The 24949-nt window shown below is 44.4% G+C and overlaps 1 protein-coding gene across 3 annotated transcripts in view; it reads right to left on the reverse strand.

Moving 5' to 3' along the window:
- Positions 1-2349: 2349 nt before the first annotated feature.
- The window catches only part of snx19b (sorting nexin 19b), a 28202-nt gene continuing 5602 nt past the window's right edge, over positions 2350-24949 (reverse strand). For 2 of the 3 annotated variants that reach the window (XM_029518227.1, XM_029518228.1), the window contains exons 10-14: positions 24460-24619; positions 22661-22820; positions 6117-6301; positions 5909-5996; positions 2350-4545 (exon numbers count right to left, since the gene is read on the reverse strand). In XM_029518227.1, coding sequence (XP_029374087.1) covers positions 4422-4545; positions 5909-5996; positions 6117-6301; positions 22661-22820; positions 24460-24619 — 717 coding nt within the window. In that variant the 3' untranslated portion in view covers positions 2350-4421. The remainder of the gene's footprint in view (positions 4546-5908; positions 5997-6116; positions 6302-22660; positions 22821-24459; positions 24620-24949) is intronic. The other variant, XR_003841447.1, reaches the window with a different exon arrangement.

The following is a 24949-nucleotide window of genomic DNA, read 5'->3' on the forward strand; positions in this document are numbered from 1 at the left end:
TGGTTGGAGGAGACAGGACTCCACCTTTAATTAACCAAATAACCTAAATTTAAAACACAGACTCTCCTTCGGAGGCCGAGCTGTCAGAGTCTGTGGATCAGTCCTGTGTGTTTCTGAGTTTTTTGAGTTGACAGAATAAAGATCTGATTTTTCATCATTGCTGAGCAGATAAAGACAAACGACCCAAACACACGAGAGGAAACATTCAAAGTTTCTGAGCTGCTGACCCCTCAAAGTGAGCTGATTTTGAATATGAGGTGACTTGGGGACATTTTTGAACACGTGGTTCTAAGAAGCATTTGAATCTTCTCGGTGGAGAAAAGCATTCAATGAAAAAGCTCAAAAGGTTCTTGTTTTTCTTCTCCAACCGGTAACCTCTCTGGTATTTGCAGACTGTTTTTGGACAGATGGATCGTGAAGAGCAGACCACACTCAGCTGAGCCACACTGTCCTGAGATACTCCTGTCAGAACCACCACGAGGTTCTCAAAGGAACATCCAAACATCTGATGAAAAAAAGGCTGCTCTGGGTTTTTTGTCCATTAAAGGGCAGCCGGCTCAAACATATATGTGCTCATGCAGAGCTGCTCTGTGTTTTATTATGTAAGGAAGAGAAGAAGGTGGAGGGAAAGGTGGAGGCTCTGTCCAGACGACGGACGGAGGACAAGGGGAGGTTGCATAAGCCGTGCAGGACGGAGAACATGTGGTTGGCATGTAAACCTGCTGGCTGCTGCGGGCTGATGTCAAACAACACTTTCGGTTCATTTAGTGGCAGGAGGACCTCACCTCAGCCAAACAGCTGATTGGCTCCATGGTCTGGAACAAGATGGAGGCCAACGCTGATCTGAGACTCTGAGAAGTTTTTATTTCAAGTATGAACAGAATAATCTGAGTTTGTAGGTGACGGACGCTTTTCATCGCATCCTCATCTGATATCTGGAAAGTTTTGCTTGTGATAAATTTGAACATAAAACTTTACTGAGCTAATAAATCCGGGAGGAGGAGGGACATTTTCCCATAGACTTCAACACAATCTGATTCCACGACAGTCAGTGGAGTCGCACCCTGATGGTCATTCGACAGGACGCCGGTCGACATCCGCTCAACAACACACATAAATCTGTAATTGTCTCATCGGATGAAATGAGAGAATCCCTCCGTGTTAAAGTGAAGCTAAATTAAATAAAGATGCTGAATTTTTCTGGACTCGTCACCATAGCAACCTGTGACCCCTCCGGGCCACGGCGGTAAAAGATCACCGCCTCCCAGGGGGCAGTTGTTAGAGCGACACCGTGAGCGCGTCTGGTCATGTGGCCCCCGGCCCCTGAAGACACAAAGGGCTCTCAGTGGAGGGGCCTCCAGCCGCCTCCTCTTCCTCCTCCGGCCCTGAGGGGGCGGAGTCAGTCCTGATGTCACTCATGAGGCGCCTCAACCACAATCACATGAAAGCAGTCATTGCAGTTATTCTTTTAATTCCACGATATCATTTGAGTTGTGTGCGCTCGACAGATGTAGACTAACTGTTAGCATCTGATCCACTCGGAGCATCAAATAAAGTTAAATCTAATTTAAGTGAATTACAGTTAAAAAAGACAAAAAACACACACAACAAAACAAACTGTAAACAACTTCGTGGAGGACTGAGGCTGGAGGGTTAGGGAGGTGAGATGAGGACTGGAAGAAATCAAATTTATTCAACGTGCATTTGAACAAAAACACTATCAAGACCACGTTTATTCAGTTGTGTCCCTCAGCACACGACTAATCCATAGTGTCGCTTACAGTTTTATCTGTAAATCCGATTTATGAGGATTTCTTGGCAAAGCAAAGTTGCCCTTCAATACCCCCCAATCCTTCCTGCAAAAAAAACCAAAAAAAAAATCCCTCCTTTGCTGTGAGAGAAGTGGAGCTGAACAGAAACTGTTCCAAGAAAGGGGTCTGATCTTTATTATGGGGTATTTAAAGGTTTTCATCCACACACTTTCTGTTGTTGCTGGACGTGAGTCACGAGTCTGCAGGCTACAGCAAATTAGCGGCGAGCTGACGGAGCGAAGCAAATGTAAAATGTCAACACAAAGTACAAAAATGACAATTTAGAAGGCAACGGTGACCTTAAAGAAGGAGAGGACACTCTTGAAGCTGCAGACGTTTCCCCATTTCCACATTTCCACGAAGGCCTGGGATAAATTTAATGTTAAATCTCATAAAATAAAAAAAAAAAATAAAAAAAATAAAAAAAATAACAACCAAGTAATTCACCAGCTTCTTGTAAAATGTATGAATGTCCTCAGGCCAAGAAAATAATGAGTGCGAACAACAGTTGAAGATTTAATAAATCATGTTTGGTAACTTCATTGTGTGGGTTTTTATTTATTTATTAGTTTTATTTTCTTATGCTCGGGAAACAACCAGCAAATGATTAAAAGATGGAGACAGATTCACAGCATTAACATGCATGACACGAGCACAGAACCAGCAGACTGAGTGAATTATCGTGACGTGTACAGTGTCACGTTTCATTGTTGTTGTTTATGGCAGATGTAACAGCGATGTAACGCTGCCACGTGACAAATATCACTTCGCTTGCACAGTTTCTGTTGTAACAGGAACAATTCGTTGTTTCTTCACATGAATATTTTAATTTGGTTGGAATGACGGCTTTGTGCTGAAAGCAAATCAATCAATAAATAAGTCAATAAATAGACACATGAACACATGAAATGAAAAAAAAAAAAAGGAATTTAAGACAAACGATGAGCCAGCTGAACCAGCGTGAACGAAAAACACATTAACATTAAATTTCATTTACAATACAGAGTGTAACATTTCTCTAACACTGAATGTGCATCAGAGAAAACATATAACTTCATTGATATTTAATATAACAATTAACACGTTCTGTTCAATAAGGCGAGAAGAGTCCAAGGCAAACTTCAAAAAGCACAAAAACCTTCAACGACGACGACAGTAAACTGCGACACTCCCTTCATACGGTTCACATCGTGGGGGGTTGGGGGTCAGAGGTCAAGGGCTGAGTTAGTAGTGTGCTGGTCCAACAAGTATGAGGATGGAGAAATTACCAAAGAAGGAAACCTTCATGGAACATAATTATACATTGATTCAGCTCAGAAAGGATCGGTTGATCGATCGATTACGTCTTCTATCTGCTCAGAGGAGGAAGCGAGGATCAGTGGCGGGGGAAACAGGAAATGTGGGGAGAGTGAGGCTGCGTCCAAAATGCTGCTTTTTCTTTTTGATGTTTCTTCAAACAGAAACACTTTTACTTTGAAAGCTCCAGGGTTGTGCTGCGGTCTGGACGGGCAGAAATAGAAACTGATAACTTTTTGTAAATGATGATGTCGATCCCCGGGCTCTCTTCCTGATTGGGTCTTACCAGCCTCGACTCCCACGCCAGGAAAGGAACGCCAACAGCTGTCGTGCTGCTAAATTCTGCATTTTAATCTATTTTAATCTCGAGACGGTCTATAAACATAAATTCTGGGTCTGTAAAGACTGCTGGGTCCGTTTTATTTTGAAAACTCAGGCAAAATGGCGGCTCCCTGACTGGGTTCAACGGTCATGTATGAGTTTAGTGGATTCAGACTGTTTCTAAATGAAGCTAAAAACACTCGTACGGTAGGAGCTCATTTTAAAACAAAGATGCAGATAAGTGGGCGTGGCCTGAATCAGTAATGACCAGCGAGCTGAAATTAGGCTGAAGGAGCTCGTGTAGTGACGGTCACACGTGACACCAGCACATTAAATCTGCGTGAATAAAGTCAACCCTTACATTAATCGAAATGAAAATTTTGACTGTGAGCAGATGATGTAAGCAGTGATGTCACACAAAGACGCTGTGGGACCGCAGAAAGGCTCAGATTCAGGAAGTATAGCTCACATGATGTCAGAGCCACATGGTCCTAAAAAATGAGTCAACTCAGAATAATAACAGTGACGCTAAATCCCCATCATGTGCTGTGAGATTTAAACTGGGGGGAAATGAGCAAATCCTGCTTCTCCAGATTAGAGCGATAGGTGTGAGGTCTGAAGCGAGGGGCTGAGTGTGAAAACCATCTGAAGCGAGTTTAGTCAAAGCCGGGAAGTTTAGCAGGCAGGAAGCGGCTGGATGAAGCTTTGCCACATGTTTAGATCTGACACATGAGATTGAACACAAACCAGGTGCTGTGGCGTGATTAAAGCCGCTCGGTGTCGAAATGTGTGTAAACAGGACGCCACGTTCCCCCGCCTCGGACATCAACACATCACCGCATGATTAGACGCAGAACTGACCTCTGGGACTTTAAGGTGGGGGCCGAGAACGTTCAGTCTCTCCAGGAACAGGACAAGGAGCGGCCTCCACGTGGCGCTGAATTGAACCAACGATGACCACGAGACACTGAGGCTGGACCTCCTGGTGTCTCCTCACACCACGATCTTCTCTGCGTTCTTTGAGAGGGTCTGCAGCAGGCTCCTCTGGAAGTCCTCCTCAGGTATTTCAGGGACCAGGAACTCCAACAAAAGGTCAAATATACAGTAGACCAGGTGTCTGAGAGAACAGGAGCAGAACACGTTCTTCAGTGAGATCGAATGGAGCTGATCAAATCCAATTAGCACTGAGCACCTGAACCGGCACGCACAATCTAATCTAACACAACAGCTCAAAGCCACACGGACGTCACGATCTGAATTCAGTTAGAGTTTCTCTGGAGCATTTTGTGGGACACATTCAGTAACCAGCAAATTTCATCCATGAAACAATTCTTTTGTTGTTTGTTTGTGCAGAACACCCACCCGACACGCTTGTTAGAATAAGTTGTTTCTACATTAAGTAGAAGTGAGTGATTCCAACCACGTTTTGTTTCCGACATCTGTAAACAGTTGAGCTGTTGTTTAGTCAACAGCCTGTTAATTAGTGGAGGAGTCCGTCTGACTCAGGAGGATCAGGAGGTGAACTGCAAACATCAGAGCGGACCTGATCTGTGAGGAACGGGGGCCAAGGTGTGTCGCTACGTCACTAAAAGTGTCCCAGTCAGGATTTTCAAACCATCAAGTAACACAGGAGCGTTGTCCTGACACCTTAAAGCTCCATCAGGTGTAAAGGTGGAGGTTAAAGGTCCGTCTGATCTAAAGGTGGAGGTTAAAGGTCCGTCTGGTCTAAAGGTGGAGGTTAAAGGTCTGTCTGATCTAAAGGTGGAGGTTAAAGGTCTGTCTGATCTAAAGGTGGAGGTTAAAGGTCCGTCTGATCTAAAGGTGGAGGTTAAAGGTCTGTCTGATCTAAGGTGGAGGTTAAAGGTCCATATGGTCTAAAGGTGGAGGTTAAAGGTCTGTCTGATCTAAAGGTGGAGGTTAAAGGTCTGTCTGATCTAAGGTGGAGGTTAAAGGTCCGTCTGATCTAAAGGTGGAGGTTAAAGGTCCGTCTGATCTAAAGGTGGAGGTTAAAGGTCTGTCTGATCTAAAGGTGGAGGTTAAAGGTCCGTCTGATCTAAAGGTGGAGGTTAAAGGTCTGTCTGATCTAAAGGTGGAGGTTAAAGGTCTGTCTGATCTAAGGTGGAGGTTAAAGGTCCATATGGTCTAAAGGTGGATTTAGAGTCTTAAAATGAACCATAAGGATTTCTGGAAGTTTGTGATGTTTGTGATGTCACAATGAAGTAGTCAGCTCCACAAGTCCCGCCCACCTGAACTGACTGCCCAACCTTGGAGGATTTGGATCCCATGAGGAGCTCCGAGGAGTCCAAGACAGGAGATGTAAAACTACAGAGACGATTTTTGGTTCAGAAAAACGTAAATTCATCTTCTTATTGATCAACACCTCAAAATAAAAAGCTGGAAACGTGTAAAACATGGGAGCTTTAAACAAATGACCCGTTTCCACCACCGTGAGAAGCACAGAGCCCGGTCAGTGTATTAACCTGTTAATGTGGGGATCCTGTACCGAGTCCAGGACAGTCTGCCAGCTGAGTTGGTACTTGTCTGAGCCCAACATATCTGAGACCACATCTGGAGAAACACAAACATATGGAGAATCACACACCGCTGTGTCACCGGAGCTGAAGCTAAACATCGCCATTTTATACATTTGTTTTCAGATCAGGAGATGGTTGGACAACAGATCGATACCTGGCAGGAGTCTCATCAGGCAGTGTAAGGCTTCCTGCCTGCTGCTGTCCTTCTGCTGCTGGCTGCGCTCAAGCTGAGGTGACGTTGGCAGAACGCCGCCCGGCCACACGGCCTCCTGGATGACCTGCAGATACACCACCCAGTACCTTTTGCACATCAGGTTGGCCACGCTCACGTCCAGCCATCTGAAATACACAAACACACCAGAGATGTTTCAGGTTAGTACCAACGCCTCATGTTATTGTGACCTTGGCAACAGTTGTTTAACTTCCTGACTCTGAGGTCCCACAAAAACCTCCAGTGAGTTCAATGAGGTGTGACCTTGTCGTCATGCCTGAGCATGAGCCTGGGGCGGGAACTGGCCGACCTTTTTGAATCCAGCGCACCCCCTTGTTGCATTCCCACACGGATTTGAAACTGAGCGCTCAGCGGACAAATTCAGGTTGGCATAGTCTCACACGGGAAGTGATGTCAAACAGAGCCCACCTCCCTGAAGGCCTCCACGTTGGTCTTGTGATGAGTAAATTCAACAGATTATTCGTAGCTGGGAGACTTTGACCCCGAAGCTGTGACCTGACCTTTTTCCCACCAAGATTTACCCTCGGAGGGGGTGGAAACAAAGCCATCCGCCAGCCAGACTGGCTGAAGAGGTTATTTAAAGAGCCAAGTAAAAGCTAAAAACAACTTCGGTGTGGCTCAAACATCCAAGCATCGTACGGGTCAAGTCTGTAAAGATGGAGGTGATATTTGGAAGTCGGTCGTCGTCTAAATGACGGGAAAGAAATTCAATACGGAAACGGTGTGGGACCATGTTGGGCCTCGGGATCCTTTCAGATCTTGTAAGAGTTTTCCATGACTTGCAGACACCCTAAAACGTTTAACAGCGTGCAGATGCTGTTATGCAATATTGTTTAAAACCTCAGAGCTGTGTTAAAGAGAACCAGGGAGCTCCCTCAGGGCTCAATGTTCTGCTTGATGTTCGCTGGGCCCTAATGAAGTTATTTCATTAGCTCGCTCCGGCCAGTTCCCATCTGCTCAGTTATGGATGGACCGGTGATGCCAGCCACCGTTTCTAGTTTCCACTATTTTACATATTTTCACCCTGTGGTATTTTATAATAGCAGAATAGAAGCCAAAGCCTTAATACTGATGTTATTTCTGATTCCTCAAGTTGAGCAACTGCAGATTGTCTGATGTTGGTGAGGCCTCGGCTTTCTGTCCTTGGCTGACAGGAAGTGGAGCCTGACGTGCTCTTCTGTTGGTCATTTAGCCATGCAATCAACTTTTGTGATAAACATTTATCATGGAGTATTCAGAGAGCAGCCAATATCTCCTCAGGACTCCAAAGAGCTGCTGTGCCACTTCTCTACCACAACACTGAATACTGCAGCTCAGGAACTATTATCACAACATTTATATTTTTAATCACCGAGCCTTGTAAATTTTCAAAATATAACTTAGGCCCATTTATAAGTCAGCAGGTGGCGTCCACCATGAGTAACACTTAAACCCCGCCATGTCCTGTCAGCTCTATGTGGCCTCAACAATTACCAAATATAAGACACTAATTTATTTACTTCAGTGCTTTCCACATGCCAAGCAAAGACTAATCTGTGTCCTCAGCTGTAAATACAAGTAATTAACATCACCGAAATAACACAGACTGTCCTGTCCAGCTGGTATTATTGCTAACAAATAAGGACGATCGCCTTCTGTCTGGTTATACGTGACACTTTAGGATCTTCAACTATTGAGACGGGAGGTAAAAATACTTCAGTTTAAATTAACTAAACGCTGTCTGGTCTGCAGTCTGAATTATCACTGAATGCAGATGGGCCATTCAACATACTGAAGGTTTGACACTGTGGAGACAGATTAGAATGTTTTTTTGTTGTTGTTTGATGAAATGCATGCTGAGAGTGTGGGACAATCATGATAATCTGTAGAGTAGCTTTAAAGTTAAAGGATGCAGATGCATAACAGCTGCCCATAAGCACGGAACACGGCACCTCTGGTGTGGCTTCGTTTTTATGGAATTGGCCAATTTTTCAATAAGTTTGGTTTTAAAATAGTCGGTGCAGTAAAATGGGAGAGCAGCGTCGTGACTGACAGCCGCCATCACTGATGGAACTTCGATGCCTCCAACTCCAAGTCAGGTTCAAGTTCAAGTTGATTTCATTGTGCAGGCCAGAAGTTTTCCACAGTTCCTTCTGTGATAACTGACAGACAGCCAACAAGGCGCACCAAACTTCCTTTTAAGAGGCAAAACCTGGAGCAGAACCAGAATCTGGGTGGGTGGCCGTCCTCCTCCACGGCTCCAAACTACGTCACCAGCTCTGGAGCTCCGTCCGATATCAGGATGGTGTCATGGTGTTTGCACCATTGAATGAGACTGGTCCTGGTCCTGATCCTGATCCTGATCCTAAACCTGGACCTGATCCTGATCCTGATCCTGGTCCTGGTCCTGATCCTGGACCTGATCCTGATCCTGATCCTAAACCTGGACCTGATCCTGATCCTGATCCTGGTCCTGGACCTGGACCTGGACCTGGACCTGGACCTGATCCTGGACCTGGTCCTGGACCTGATCCTGGACCTGATCCTGGACCTGGTCCTGGTTCCGATCCTTACTTTAACTTGGACTAACCCAACCTGTGTCCCTCACAGCTAACCAACATTAATCTGAGAAACATTATTTGACAGACTTCAGCTGAACACCAGATCCAGTTCTGGATCCAGGTCCAAGCCAGATAAAGATCCACTGAACTCTCTTATCAAATCTTTTTTGGCTGTTGCTAATTAAAACGAATTCATAACAGAGAAAATGAAATGCGGCTGTTGTCTGTGCTCGGCCAAAGATTGTTTATCAGTGAAATTAAACATGACAACGCCGTAACACAACTGTGACCGCGAGTGAACTTTGTGTTGTTGCAGCCAAAGAAAAGAAAGAAAAGATCAGATCATGTCAACATTTATGTTTATCATGTTCTGTATCTGTAGTATCTGGAGAAATGTCCCATCTTCCAAGCCAGTGCTGAAGGGGGCTTGTTTAAAAACAAGTCAGATTGTATTGAATTCTATGGGAAAATGGCTCTACTTCTCATTTTATTTAATCATTTCACTCCCTGATTTTAAGTCTTCCAGTAAAAAACTGACATGAGGGGGATCCAGACCATACAAATTGACAGCAACAACTCCCAAGATTCCCTGCTGTTTCCCAACATCACCACGAGACCTCCGTTAGCAGAAGCAACAGACGTTGTGTTTTGATTCTGAATTTCAGGTTTGCCAAACATACATCAAAACAAAAAGCTGCTGTGAAGTGTAACCGGTTTCTCCTTCTACCAAATTAACGTCAGACAGGTCGACACATCGCAGACATCACAGTCCTGAACAGCATCAGCTCTTGCTGGTTCACACTTCAACACTGCAGGCTGGAGCTCCACGACGCCTGAAACAGCACAGACAGGATGTTGAATCGAACACAAGCAAATGAACACATCAGATTTTAAGAGGTTGCCGTCTCAGCAGCTCTATCATCACTCACGTCGACAGGCCCGTCTGTTTTCTTACATAACCAACATTTAGTTCAGCCTCATGAGTACAGTACACTCCTGCTCATAAAAACATCAGACCTCTTTTCAACACATGGAAACCTGAGACGATAAACAGGATCAACAGGGACAAACCTCTCTGACTTCACTGTGTCTTTCACTGAGTGGAAAATTAAAAACACAGATGACCAGGAAGCCGTCGAAAGCATCAGATCTGCAGAGCCACAAGGAGACACAAAGTAAACACGAATGTCATTCTTTCCACCGTGTTTATTTTCCTCTGTTTCAGCTTTGATTTTCTGATGCCATTTCGCTGCGCCTTGTTCTTGTGCAGTGATGTCATGGCATCCAACTGGAAAATCACTACAGCAAACTGTTTATGTCGCGAAACAAATTCTTTATATTCAAGTGTTTATTAAGTTGTTTTTTCTTTTTTTTTTTTACATCCTTTTCTCCTAATTCAGTTTCAGTTTAGTTCACACTAATACACTTTCTTTTAGAACCACCTCCGTCCAGACTAACACGCCTGAGAAAACATCACGTTACACTGGACATGCACGAGCCAGTGCGAACAAAAAGTGGACTGTCTACTCTGCGGTAGCAACAGCTGTAGTGTAGACACGTCCCCCACCTCCACTTCGTAGTTTGTCTCTGGCCTTTTTTCTGACAAGGACAGCAGAAAGAAACAGGAAGTCGGGGGAGAGGGGGCCTTTGACTCGTAGTCCTCCTGATCAGCACTAAACATGTCCATCATGTTGAACTAGAGACTGAGAGGAGGAGGGACATTTTCCCATAGACTTCAATACAATCTTCTTGGTTGGTAGACAGAATGAACGGTAAAGGCTCTTCAGCGCTGACTTCCTTTTTCAGAGCCCAAACTAAAATAGAGAACTTATCAACAGCTGTGAGCCAAAACAACGTCAGCAACAGTCGTGATTCATTCTCCAGGTTGGTTTCACTGCCGGTAATCCAGGCTGATAAAAATCAGATCAGAGAGCGACCATGGAGGTCTGCGTCAATGCTTCCAAAGCAGTTTCTGCCCATCCCTGGGGGTTTTCAAAATAAAACCCAGTCCAACAGCGTTTAAACGAGTCTCTATTTCAGGTGTTTTAAAACTGAAACTGCCACAAATGACAGAAAAAAATGTGAAAAACTTAAGCTGAAAGTGACTTTTCAAATGTGTTTACGAACATCTGTTATTTGTGCTTAAAGCATTTTTAAGTGCCGGGAAAATATTCAATCGCCTTCAAGCTCCAAGAAGAAATAAGAAAATCAGTCATATCATGGAGGCCCAGTTAGACCTCACACAAATCTCTCTCCCGCCTCGTGTTCCAGGCAGTTGGGTGAGATATATTTGCCACGCTCCTCATCATTTCAGGGCAACAGGACTGGCAGCATGATGACAAACTACAAGCTGTGGTTTGTAACAAACGATATTCTGTGGAAAAAAATTTAATCGCTTGACCCACGCCTGTTCTGACGGCACTCGAACCCGCCAGAAAAACACTAGATATCTGGCGCTGTAAAAGATACCGAAAATAGAGGGGAAAATATAAGACATATGCGCCCCTAAGAGGATTAAAATCTTTAATCAGCACACACATTATTAAAAATAATCCATTCTGCTTTCCAGCGTTAACTCCGGTCCAAACGGTTGTGTCACTGTTACAGGATCTCTCCCAAAACAACCCCCCACCCTTCAGACAGGAAAGTCTGAGTGTGAATCCTAACGTGGCAGATCAGCAAAACAGTGATTAATTCATTATCTCAGACTTTGTTTGTCTTTCTGCCGTCACATAAAAACGCCAAAACAGACAAACGCTAAAGATGATAAATCATTATATATTATCATGAAAAGCCGTTAAACCGGTAAAAGTCTGTGCCAGACCTGATAATTGTTCATCTTTCACAGCCAAACCTGACTCACAACAGTCATGGATGTTGCCCAAAGCAGAGAAATATATGCAAAACAAAATAAAACAAAACAAGACACAGATGTCTCCACTTGATTTGTGTTGTATTCCTTATTTTTCTGGATTTGTGGTTTGATTGACTGACGTCATCCTGTTGTAGCCACATGAAGAATCACAGCGGCCAAACGAATTCTTCTGATTCACTCAGCTGTAGTACACCGACGTGTTAATTGTATTTCTTTGATAGATTTTCACCCTTTCAGGCCATCTCAGTTTGTTGTGTAGCTGCAGCCTAGACCAGAAAACCTCCTACAGCGGACACGTGGGCATCAGAACTGGACCGAGAAGCACTGGAGGAAGGTGGTCTGGTTTTCTTTCACATCATGCGGAACGACGGGCGTGTGTGCGTCTCTCTCCTGGGGAAGACATGACACCAGGATGGGAAGAAGACCAGCTGGTGGAGACAGCGTGATGCTTTGGACAATGTCCTAACGGGAAAGTTTGGCGGCTACATTCTTGTGGATGTTACTTAGACACAAACCACCGACCCAAACCTGGTTCAGACCAAGTCCAGGTCTTCATGGAAACAGTATTGTCTGATGTATGTGTCATCCTCACTGCAACAACAGATCAGGAGTTTTGAGGAGCAACAACCAGTTCGATGTCTTCACTTGGCTCTAAAGCATCTGTGGGATGAGCTGGACCAAACAAGTCCAGGTCCATGGAGGCGCCACCTTACAGCTTCCGGACTTCAGGGATCAGCTGCTAACGTCTTGGTCCAGATCCCACAGCTCAGCTTCAAAGGTGGTCATAATTTTCTGGTTGATTGCTGTCAGAGTGTCTCATCCTGGGGAGGCCAACACGTCAGGCTCATCACATCTCCACATCCACTCAGGCTGTGGTGATCTTTCTTTATTCATTTTACAGCCCTACTGTCTGAGAGCAACTCTGCTTCTCTGTGTCAAGCTGGTTTTATTGGGACCAACAGACGCAGACGTGACGTTACAGCCGGGAGTCACTGTTAAACCCCGTGTGGCAACGCAGAGCTCGACATTAACGCCATCGCAGTTCCTTTCATGTCTCATTAACAGAAAACCGACGCACGCAGCGCACGACATAAACATCAGGATCGGTCAGGTCACAAACTGAGCTGCGTGTTTTCAGCCAGACAGAGCTGAGCTACGTTACTGCAGTCAGAAATGTTTTTCAGGCTCCCTGTTCCTGCCCGGGGCCTTAATGTGGCTTCAAACAAACAAAAGCCACTATCCATCCTGATACTGATGTGTGTCACCAGTCTCATCTGCCAGCACGCTAATTTTAAAAACCTTTATGCCCTCGTTACTGAGGCTGATGAGGACAGAAAAACAGATGCAGCACATCAGAGCAGGGGCGGATTCAGCAGTAGATGACGGCAGCTGACCCGAGACCGCCTGGGTGAAAAACACGCCGCTCTTACGAAAGAACACAGCGAGCGAGCCAGCTACTCTCTCTGCTAGTGATTACTCTGGCTCCTCTGCCGAGGCCTGCCAGGAAAGAGACGTTTACAGTGCAGGTGACACACTATAGTCCGAAGAGGAAAATCCCCTCAAGCGTTGCACTTCACTTTCCAAAGGTACACAGGCAGCCGGCAGTGCCTCCACATCTCACATCAGCCCGCTTCCTTTATTCATACACGCTGGATGGAAACTGCAGGAAACCATACATTTTCAGCAGTACGCAGACTGACCGAGGCTCAGTGGCAATCAGCGAAATTACCAGATTTAGGAAATCCTTTAATGCTTGATTGAAAATGGTTTGTTTGCCTCTGAGCCTGAGCCTCTGGGTGCCTGTTTCACATGGCAGCTAATTGACATCTGAGGGTTAAAGTGGGCGCTGCTCCCCGTGGGACGCTACTTTGTTTTATTTCTGCGCCCACTGGAAGCTCCTGCACAGCCCGGAGGGGATCTCTGTAGCATCTGCTGTCTGGCTGCCATTTCAAAGCATCGGGTTTGTTTTTTGAAAACAGAAGAAACCATATTTGGTGGAGAAGTTGAAGCTGCAGGAGGAGTGAGGGGTGAATCATCTGTATAATACTCACTCTGTATAACATACATGTTGATGTTCAAGGATTACAGACGGAAAATCAAAAGAGCAATGTATCAGGTCCAAAGATGTATCAAGGTTCAAATAAAATGCACCATAATTTTAACCAAATTGCCAAAAAACCAGAACCTGCACCAGACGAGTGAGTAGAAGGGCAGAAATATGACACACTCCTCATCAAACGTACCTGATGGGCAGCACAAGCCTGAATGACGCTCATTTTGTGTGTGTTATGATTTATTTGCTGCGTCTGTCTGCAGCGTTACGTTATGTTCTTGTTGCACCTGATTTTTCACCTCAGTGAAACTTTTCTGTCACTTCCTCAGAAGCTAAAACAAACAGACGGAGCCAATCATTCACATTTTTCTTCTTAGCAAAAAAGATTTTAATTTCGGCTTTATTCTTTAGCACAGTATCTTTTTATTCATGTCCTGTTACACCCCTCTGAAAGACGTGTTGTTCTTTTTTTTCCCTCAATAATAAACTTATGAAGAGCTGTAAGACAAACACTCGAGGGTTTCAATCAACTGATTAACTGAACTACGGGGCTCAGCTCCAACAGCATTGACAACAATCTGAACAAAAGGGCAGATGTTTTGAATACTTGGCAGCAAAATCGATCACACGTGACGCAAGAAAATTCAAATAAACGTACAAACTCAGCCCAGGCTGGCCTAAAACTATGTCCACGCTGGACTCAAGCTGGGATTTATTTTAGTTACCATTTATGGTAAACACAGACAAGTATAACCAGGTCACATTTCAGCTAAAATAAGCCTCCGGCCGGTTTTCAACAGACACAATGTCATTGCACAAGTATGTCTCTGGAGGGAGAAGATGAACCGTGAATTTGGAGCCACATCTCGGACCCCAGGCTCAGGTGAGCGGTGCAAACAGACACCGGAGAAGTGAGGAGGAGGCCAAAGGGTCACGACTGCATGACCTCATCCCGCTACTGTCCTTATTTAAGACCAGTGTTTATCCCTTATCATGTTCACTCTGCAAACATCCCAGCGGTGTTTCAGCACGCTGCACTTGTCCTCCATCTAACTTTATCGAGTGTGCGGACAATAATGCCCCATATTATCTTTCATGTCCTGCCAGGGGAGGATTTCGATGTCGCTGCAAGTCTCTAACACTAAATAAGGATAAATGGGCACAGAGGCTAGAAGCACAAGGGGATAAGTGTGTTTCATAAGCTTCGCAAGAAGCGACCTGGGTATTTGACCCCTCATGTCCCCCTGAGACGATTACATAGGTCTGCAGGCATATGAAAGTCACTGCCAACTACTATTAGCCTGTAATAGAAGACAATATTTATAGTTCAGGAACGTCTGCAGATGTAAAAGCGGAGTGATGCCTTGAGTAACATGACAGAGACGTGACACGGGGAAAACTTCCAAGTGAAACACAGGGGTGAGATATAAGGCACTCAGACAGCCTGATCCCACTTTGAAGAGTGAATCTCAATTTGTCTCATCACAGGAACAGCCTGTTCAGGGATGTCACACCTCCACCACTTTACTGAGACTGAAAGATAGCTTGCGGCGTTACGCAACAAGTCTCTTTTCCATCCAACGCTCCCTCCTCTTCTTCCCCACCGATGCCATATCTGCCATGCAAGGCCCACCCACCCGACCACCGGCGGACTCAGGGCCTCTGAGTGAATTCCTGCTGACAAAAGAAGCTCAGGGCTTCCAAGCTCGGCCTTCTGTTACACGGCCCCTACAACCCCCATATGTCAAAGACACAGCAGCAGCTCAGAAAAACAGCAGAAGACTCTGATATGGCCTCCTCCCTGTGAAGGAAAAAAAACCCAGATGTGTCAAATCCTCCCGAGCTGAGGAGGGATATCTGCTTTGGGTCCAGACTCCCAGAAGTCCCTGGATTCCCCACATCACTGTCACTGAGAATCATTAGACCTTCAAACATTAACAAGGCATGAGGTCTTCTGTTATGTTAAGACGTAATGAAAAAATTAACTCTGACACTTGTAGAGTCAGGCAGAGGTACCAAATGAAACACAATGTCCACAAGAACAGCTACTGAAGTCACAACAATGCTAAAAATAATCTGGTCTCCGGAGCCAGGCGCACATGGATATTCTCTTATTCTGGGAATATCTCAAACTAAATGTCTGCTAATACATATTTGCACATGAGACGGCAGAACACCAGACAAACGACCCGTTTGAGGTGGGTAAACATCACTGCATATGGATCTGCTCAACACATGACACCAGAGCGTGGAGCTAGCTGGAGCGCTCCGTCGTGCCCGAACGGTGCCATCAGTGCTCTGGGCTTGAGATGAATAACAGTCTATGGAAGTGAAACAACAATAAATTTCCCTTTTAACATGCTTGCTGGAAGCTGTAGTGGCCTTTTGCAATGGCAAGGTTTTCACAACAGAGAAAAAGCAGGCATTTAATTCAATAACAATCTTGAAACTGGATTAATTGGCAGCAAAACAATGTTTTCCTTTTATGTACCAATCATAAAACAATTTGGCTTTAAGCTGCACTGTCGTCTGGGTTAGGGTTAGGGCAGCAGCAAGATGTGAGGAGCAGTTAAAGGTCCATACGGTCTAAAGATAGATCTCGGATCAATACAGTGAAACTATCAAAGGATGGAAAGGTTTGTGATGTCACAACAAAGCAGTTACCGCCCTGGTCCAGAGGGGGGCCTGAGATGGTTTTTAGCATCTGAAAACCATCATTAATAGCGTCTACAAAATTTCAGATAAAAGACATTTAGATTGCTTTGCTTTACAATCAACCACCAAAGTGGAATCTGATGGACCCGGTCAGCGGAAGGAGGTCTTTCAACGACAATAGTGCAAGATCCGTTGATGAAGACTGAGAGATGGAGACGTGTCTGATAATACCGAAAAAGAAAACTCTTGAACCACTCTTTTCTGTGTGATGACTTATTTTCTACTGAAGTAAGCACGCCAAGTTCTTGTTAAGGTAATGATGCCTAAAATGACGCTCCAGACAAGAAACCACAGAGTACGACCTCAAATACCATCGAGCTGATGTTGTTTCATCTTTTCATCAAATTGTGTAAAAACGCGGTTTGCAGGTTGTCAAAACGACTCAATTAAGAGTGACTGTAATGAAAAGATTACCATTTCGGACAGTTGTTCTTGGATGCAGCGCGCCACAGTGCCACCTGCCCATACTCCAGACAGAAGAAGACACAATTTAAAAGCAAGCCGAAAACTGAAAAACAAATTACGAAACAGCTTTTGAATGGACTCAAGGTGAGTATAAAATATACTACTTAGAAAAGTCAGTATATTTTGTTAATGCTGGAGTTCTGACCACAACTTCAAGGTTGTTTCCAAATACCACAATGCGGTCACAGTCTAAACAGCGCGGCAGCGAGACAGAAACCACATTTCCCTAAGCCAAACAACTTGTTGTTCACCACCAGTGAAACCCAAACCGGCCACTGGATGTCAGACGGAGATGCCTGGGCGTTTATTAAGAGTGTAGCCGAAGCAGAGACGAAGAGAGTGAAAGAGAAAGACAGACAGCGAGAGAGAGAGCGCTCTGGGACAACTGTTGACAAGCCTTAAGCCTCCGAGCTCCCCTTCATCCTCGCCTCCATCGTCGAGCTGTGAAGTGAAATGTTTATGGAAGTGTTAATTTGCCATTTTAAGCGGGTAAAAATAAAGGATGATGTCATCGTATGACAGGTGCGACTAAAGAATGGCAGCGCAGAGGTGCCACAGACGGTTTGGTGAAATAAACCTTGTTGTGAACCAGGGCGGCCTGGCTCGGCTCACCAGGGTTGTATCACACACATCAGGAGACACTGAACAGACTCTCTTCCTCGAATTGCGGGTCTAAACACAGATCTGCTATAAGCAGTGAAAAAAAAAAAAAGAAAACAAAAGTAGAAATCGGTTTGGCTGTCAACAGTAGCGTGGTTGCTAATGTTAGCCTCCAGCACGGCGCTGTCAGCTGATCTGGGACTGCAGTAATTATCCCAGCTTTGAATTCTTTATCTGAACGAGCCTGGGACCAGAACCTACCTCAGACCTGCATTATTTCTAATGACCATTAGGTGGCGGTACCACTTGTTGTCAAAAGAAGTCTGATTGTATTGAAATCTATATGAAAATGGCCACCTGACTTCAACTTATTGGCTCAGTTATTGTTTTCCTAATGAGTTTCCGGGTTCAGTCTCTAGTTGTTCTTCAGCACAGAGTTATTTTTTTAAATCTTGGCTACCTTGTGATCGAAAGACTGTGAAAAACATTTCTTTCAAGGGCGACTGGCATATACATACAGCAGATGCTCAAAACAGCAGCTCTCAAACCGATGGGTGATGTCATGGAGGGTTGACAGTTTGTCTGTGCCAACAGAGCTCCAGGGCCAGGGCCTGAAACCCCGGCATTAGAAAGACCAACAAGAGTATCACCAGATATGGTGTGTGCTCTGGACTGACCACGGACCAAATGGCACAGTGACTCATTACAAGCATTATACTGTCTCATCACATCACCAGCACAGCTTCAACAATACACGATTCAGCCAACGTCCAAGAGCATGTAAGAGACTGTCGGAGTCTTAAAGTGCATTTTATTTTGTTCTGGTGCTAAATCACCTCAAATCCATCAGCGCTGACTCACCTTATCTTTGACTTAAGTTTTTTTGGTTGGTGGAATCGATAGTTGTTGGAGTTTCAACCCTTTTTTTTATTTGGAAAAAGGAGGTGCATCATGTTTACGGACAGGACGTTGAGTATCCCTGATGTTGACATGAAGTGACTGCACTCGACTACATCTACGATGCATCGAGACTCTGACAACGATCTGGCTCCAGCTGGATTTTCCATCCAGACTGCTGTCTAAGAGAAAGAGACTATATTCATCTTAAACTGTCCCACTTTCCAGTCCATAAAAATCAGACATCTCCCAAACCAGAGCCTTGCCTTGGACCCCATTTATAGGAGCAGAGAGCCGGCGCTTCCAGCCAGATCTGTCACACGCGCACACACACACACACACACACACACACACACACACAGACACAGATCTGGAGACCCGCAGTCGGGTCCTGGTTTCATCTCTCAGACAGAAACACACACTTTCTCTATCCACTCGCAATTCCAAATCAAATTCTGACATGTATGCATGTGCTACAGCTGTAGACTGGCATGGATAAGGTTTCTGCAGCCTTCAGCTCCTATTTGTCTCCCACCAACAGCTGTCAGCTTATATAAAAACCTCCTCCTTGCTGCACATATCTTGTCAGTCCCAGTGAAAAATGTTGCCCCTGAGATTTTTCTGCAGAAATGGATTTATTTATGAGAGAAACTGAAGAAAGGGGTCCAGTTTCTTCCCTACTCGAATGCACCTCATTTGCTTTGTGTTAAGACCATCGTGGTTTCTCCTCTGTGCTGTAAAACAATGAGGTGGAACCAAAACCATTTCTTTTTTTAATCACAGCATCTCAAACTGTTCATATCAGGACAGCTTTGGGCTGAACCTTTGGTTGGTTGTGGTCTGTTTCACAAAGACACATTAGACCACTTCATAGAAAATAATGGCCAAAGAAACACACTGACCAGCAGCACGGCAACACAAAACAAGAAAAAGTAATGATTTATGGCGATGGAATTCTTCCTTCTTCCTACAAATCAAAATGTCATTTCTATTGTTAGAGCAAAGTTTAACTGTTGAATTCTTCCAAAAGACAAACATTTTCTGGCAGGGGAAGATGGAGCTGGTGGTTGGATGGGAATTCTTGGTCAGCCATTTATCCAGAATTCACTGTCCCGCATGCCGTCTTCAGCACAGACTGAATATATAAGTGGACATACTGTAGAGGCCAATGAGGCCAACGCTGAAGAGCCTGCAATCCATCCAATGACCATCAAAGGGCAGCGTTACAGAACAAATTTACTGCTGATGGATTAAAGATACAGTCGGTTAAAAGACAGCAGGGAGTTGTCCTCTGGCAGGTTTTTCATAGAACCCCATCGAAGTCTCAGACTGAACCAACAGACTCAACCATCACTGACACCCATAGAACCAAAACCAGCTTGATCTGAGGCTTGGCTAAGAATGGACACTAAAATCTTTTGTCTTTTGTATTTTTTAATGAGATGAAGTGCATCCAGATACACTCAGGCCTGGTTCTGGTAACCATCAGTAATTACTGGCTGAAGCCCAAAGGTTGTGGCCTGGACGCTTTAAAACACCCTGACATATGCTAACAATTTGAATCATCCTTGTCATCACAGTTTAATCACTTTTTCCTTTTAGCAGAGCAGCTTTTATATAAGGATTTTATGTAATTTAAATTTTTATGTAAGTTATTACTGCCTTACTTTTTCACTTTGGTCCAGGCCTGGATTTCTTTTACTGGTCATTTTGCTTGGTTTTTGTTCAGTATTTGTTTATCTGCTGAAAAACTAAAAATGACCGGAACCATCCTAGCAACACAACATGTGGTGCTTCTTCTCGACAGCAAATCACAGCATCTTGTCTCCTCTGCGCAGAGATACCTGCCACCCAGAGAGCTGTCATTGCTGTGCTGACAGACTCCTGCCACATATAGATAAGGCTAAACAAAAGTACAAGGCCTTTCATACTTGGCTGGTAGAACTTCTTAAAATAGAGGACTTGGTATCAACACGGAGCAATGATATTCTGACGCCGACACCCCAGGGAACGTGAGGTCACTGCGTTAACGGCACAAACACTAGAACCTGAGAACATTGTCTGCATGTTCAGTTTACTGGCAGCAGGAGCGATACCCGACTGCGACAGATGCTGGAAGAGTTGGTGTCAGGCATTCTTGCAGAGCAGACATGCATGTGTGCACGGAGACTCATGCAGTGCTGAAAAGATTTCATACAATGCAAAAAAAACACAAAAAAACCAAAGTGATCTGCAGCTTATCTAATCACATAAAGAGCATATTTCTTTACTGTTTATGTTCTTGCTAAGTGGTTTGTAAGCACACCACATGGCGAGTAATGTTCCTGATTTTTATAAGACGGACTCGGTCTGAAATATCAACTCCCTTGACAAACGACTGCACACAAGCCAGTCCTCACTTCGGCTCATAAACAGACCTCTGTGTGGAATCTCCACTCAGAAACACGTGTCTTCGTGTCCTGACCTGGCAGAGTCCAAAGGCTCAGCTGCCCCCCCACACTTCACCCTCCAACTAGACACAAGTTTCCATCACTTCTTCGTGGCAGAGAAGCTCTTTGAAGAGACAGATCAGAGTCAAAGGGGGATTAATAGGACTGTAACTGCAGCGTTATCATCAGGTTGTTCATCAGCAGCTCCACCAAAAATATAACAAGGGTAGAGACAAAAGATTTCCTGGAGACTGAGTGGTAACAGTCACAGTGAGAATCTCCAAAAATACCATGCCAGTTAAAGGTCCTCTTGGGTTATCAAATATTGTGTGAATGAACTCTGAATGAGCGTCTCTGAACAGGCTGAAGCCTCAACTGTGGTCGATAAGCTTGACTTTGAAAAACAATTACAGATGACTCTCTTCCCCTACATCAGTAAAGGTGTCATTATTGTTCAGAAGACGTCAAACTGGGTTTAAATCCCAGAACGGACCAAGCGGAATTAAACCTGTGTCCTAGGAAAACCAGCGGATCATCCAGAACGTCCTGCAAGCTGAGTTACTTTGTTTTAACTGCAACCTGGATCCAGAGGAGTGTCTGAAAATGGCTGGATGAATTACAGTAAGATCATTCCAAGAAGATATTAAACCAGAAAACGTAATTCTGCCTGCCTCTATCAGCACGACCAGTGGGAAGTCACTTTGGTGCACACAATTTCAATTGAGAAAAATAACTTTAAGGGAAAAAAATAAAACTTTACAAGCACAGGCGAACCTGTGTCTGTTATAACAACTAATAACGACCTAAAACACTAAAAGCAAAAAACAGCCCTGACATCAGACCAGTAACGGCTGCAGCGCTGATAAAAATGACGTGCTGCTGAATCACAGACATAAACTATCAGGACTCTGTGAGTACTCGCTGTTTAACAGCCGCACCTGGACTCCCTTTCACAGTCTACTGACAGTACATACACCAACCAGCTCCTGTCCAGACATACCTTACAGCTAACAGCAGCACTGATGAAATGATAATTCTCTTTTCTCAGTCGTTGAAACGGCATCAACAAATTGACTCACGACCGGCAGGAAACCATCTACAGCTGGGCTTTAGTTTTTCGCTGACAACCACCAAAGAAACAAAAGACGGGGATCATGGGTACAGTCGGTAGTGAAGTCTGGACCGTGTGGTCTGATCCAGCCGAAGAGCTACTGCTGGTTTTTGTACAAAATCTGTGAGAACTCACAGAGCATCACAGACCGGTCAGGGTGACCATGCTGATCCCAGTCCGCCATAAAAACCTCCCACGGTGGACACGAGAGCATCAGAACTCGACCGCGGAGCACTGAGTGAAGTTGGTCTGGTCTTATGGAGCAGATTAAGAACTCCAGGTGCATCATGGGAGGAGCTGATGGAGAAAGTGTGGTGATTTAGACAATGTCCTGCTGGGAAACTTTGGGTCCTTCATTCATGCAGATGTTACCTTGACCTAAACCTGGATCAGACCAAGTCCAGGTCGTCATGGAAACAATATTCCCTGATGTCAGACAGATAACACTCCCTGGCCCTGCCTCACTGCAACAGCTGATCAGCTTTGATTAACAAAAACCAGTTCAGGGCATCAACAAGTCCAGATCCATGGAGGCTCCACCTCACAACCAGAAGGATCTGCTGCTTCGGTCCAGATACCAAAGCTCGGTTTGAGGTCTAGAGGAGTCCTGATCTCCAGAGTCAGGGTTGTTTTGCTGGCAAAAGTGTAACCTATGCAGCATTACGGAGGTGGCCTGAATGTTGAAACCGATCCTGGTGGACTTTGGGTCTGCTTCCCAAAGAAATAAGACTGTGTCGTTTCCTGCTACACTTCCCTCTGCTGTGAAATAAAAGCACATCACCTGTTGATGAGGGTCCCAAACAGCAGCCTGATGGTCTTCTGAACGTTCTCAGTGCACAGCCAGCTCCACTGCTCCTTCAACAGCAGGCAGATGATGTTCAGAGCCACCTCAGCCAGCGCCGTCTCCGACGCGGGGCCTGAACACGGCTCACTGCAACACGCTGCAGAATAATTACAGGCAAAGACAGATAATTGCATAGATTCCACATTCAAGATAAACTCTCAGGTGTTTTATGGTTTTGCAGAAAATCACACAGAAAGCTCAGGAAGGTGACGAATATGTGGAACTAAACACTTTCATCTGTTTCAAAAACACTCCTTTCCTCACATCTTCATACATTTGTTAACACTGCCCTCATGTGGTTGGACCCAGATGTTGATGAAGCAGCTGGGTGGGATTTTCTTTCTCCTGTATTTCCTCACAACATTCATTCATTCTTTCATTCATCTTCAAACGCTTATTTGTTCCCGCATCGCAGAGGGTTCTGGAGCCAACCCCGGCTCACCCATCACAGAGACAGACAGAGACCAACAACCACTCAGACTCACACTCAAACCTGGGTCACCTGTTTCGTTACAACAATAATTCTTAAATATTAAAATACTGTAAATTTCACATCCCTGTTATTAATGTTTCTTTTTGTTTCACTTGTAAATGATCTCAATGTGACTTCCTAAATAAAACGTGCATTAATGTATATACTTACTGATATAACCATTAGAAATAATAATTTGTGAAATGTTGAATGAATTTACTAAACTGAAGTCAACTCATTTTCCAGAAACAAGATTTCCTTTTCAGAACAAAATTTCCAGGAACCTCTGTGTATTTACTGAGCTTTCCACTACAGCTTCCTCTTTGATCATATGGCCTAAAATAGAAAACCAAAGGAGCTTTCAGAATTTACCAAAAAAAAAAAAAAAAAAGATTTCGTGATCAGCCCTCTCTTTAGACTGACTTTTGAGAAGTCACCCTGACTGTCTGGAACCCAAAAACAACAAAGAGAGGCAGTTCTTCAAAAAGACAATAACCAGATGCCTAAACAGGGAAAGACGCAATTTGGACTGAATTAAAGAGAGAACGTCTTATTCCTGTGTCGAGAAAATGAAAACAGACCATCAATTTTGACTACGTCAGTTTGCTTTGATGGAGAAAAATGGTGGACGGCTCAGAGTCAAGACTTTCAGAAGCTGCGCCATGAAAAAAAAAAAGACAAAGCTTTTAAGAGAATGAAGAATTAGCAAAGGCAGATTGGGGCCTCTCAAAGGAAAGAGAAATTGTCACATTTAACATTTACTGCTGTAGCCTCTTAATGCCAGGACTCGGTGACATGAAGTGAGTCAAACTTTCAGTCCTCCACATGATGTCGCTGTCTCTCCTGCTCCCAGCACTGAGGTTATCAGTTTTCAGTGGCTGCCAAAATAGGACCCTGATGCGATGAATCTGATGCATGACTAAAACATGGAACAATCTGGTCTCAATCACAGGATGCAGCAATAATTATGGTGGAATGAGAAAGTGGTTGAAGGAAGCAGACAGAAAAGGGGGAAGACATGAGTGGTTAGTCAGACAAAACGGAAATGGGATGCAGAAGGCTGGGGTAAACACGACGAGCAGACATGATGACAGCATAGATAAGGAACTTTGGGGCTGGGTAAAAGGGCAAGAATGGTGATTGTCTACCTCTACAAAATAACGGAGAAAAATTAGTCATTAGTCATTAGAACCCTTTAGGAGGCGCTTAAATCAGCTTCAAGACATTAACCAGCTGTGATACCTCCTCCTTGTTTTGCACATACCAAGGTCCTCAATCTGCTTCTCCCTCAAGCCGTCATCCAGTTCACCTCTGTGCTCTACAACTGCCAGACTGTCCTCCCCCTCCGGCTCAGCTCTGAGGGCCAGGTTTTCCTGTTCAGTGATAAAGGCCTGCAGGTCTTCCAGAGACCTCCTGCCCAACACCTTTAAGAGGACAGAGGGGGACAGTTCATACTTACAACATAACTCAAAGGCACAGAATAAAAGCCATAAAAAAGCATTCAGACAGAGCCAAAGTAATACAAACTACTATAAAAATCACAAACCACAACAGGAAACTGAGATAACTCTGAATTTCATTGTTTGCATTTGCACTTAAGAAACACTGAAGACTGGAAACTGCAGCAAAGGCGATAAAGAATGATAAAGACTAAACACACAAAGATGCTAAAACTTTGGATATTTATTTAGGTGAATCAAACTAGGAATAAAAAGTACTGTAATTAAAACCACATAAAGATAAAGAAAAAGCAA

The sequence above is a fragment of the Echeneis naucrates genome, chromosome 13 (genome assembly GCF_900963305.1).
Source record: "Echeneis naucrates chromosome 13, fEcheNa1.1, whole genome shotgun sequence".
Taxonomy (NCBI): Eukaryota; Metazoa; Chordata; class Actinopteri; order Carangiformes; family Echeneidae; genus Echeneis; species Echeneis naucrates.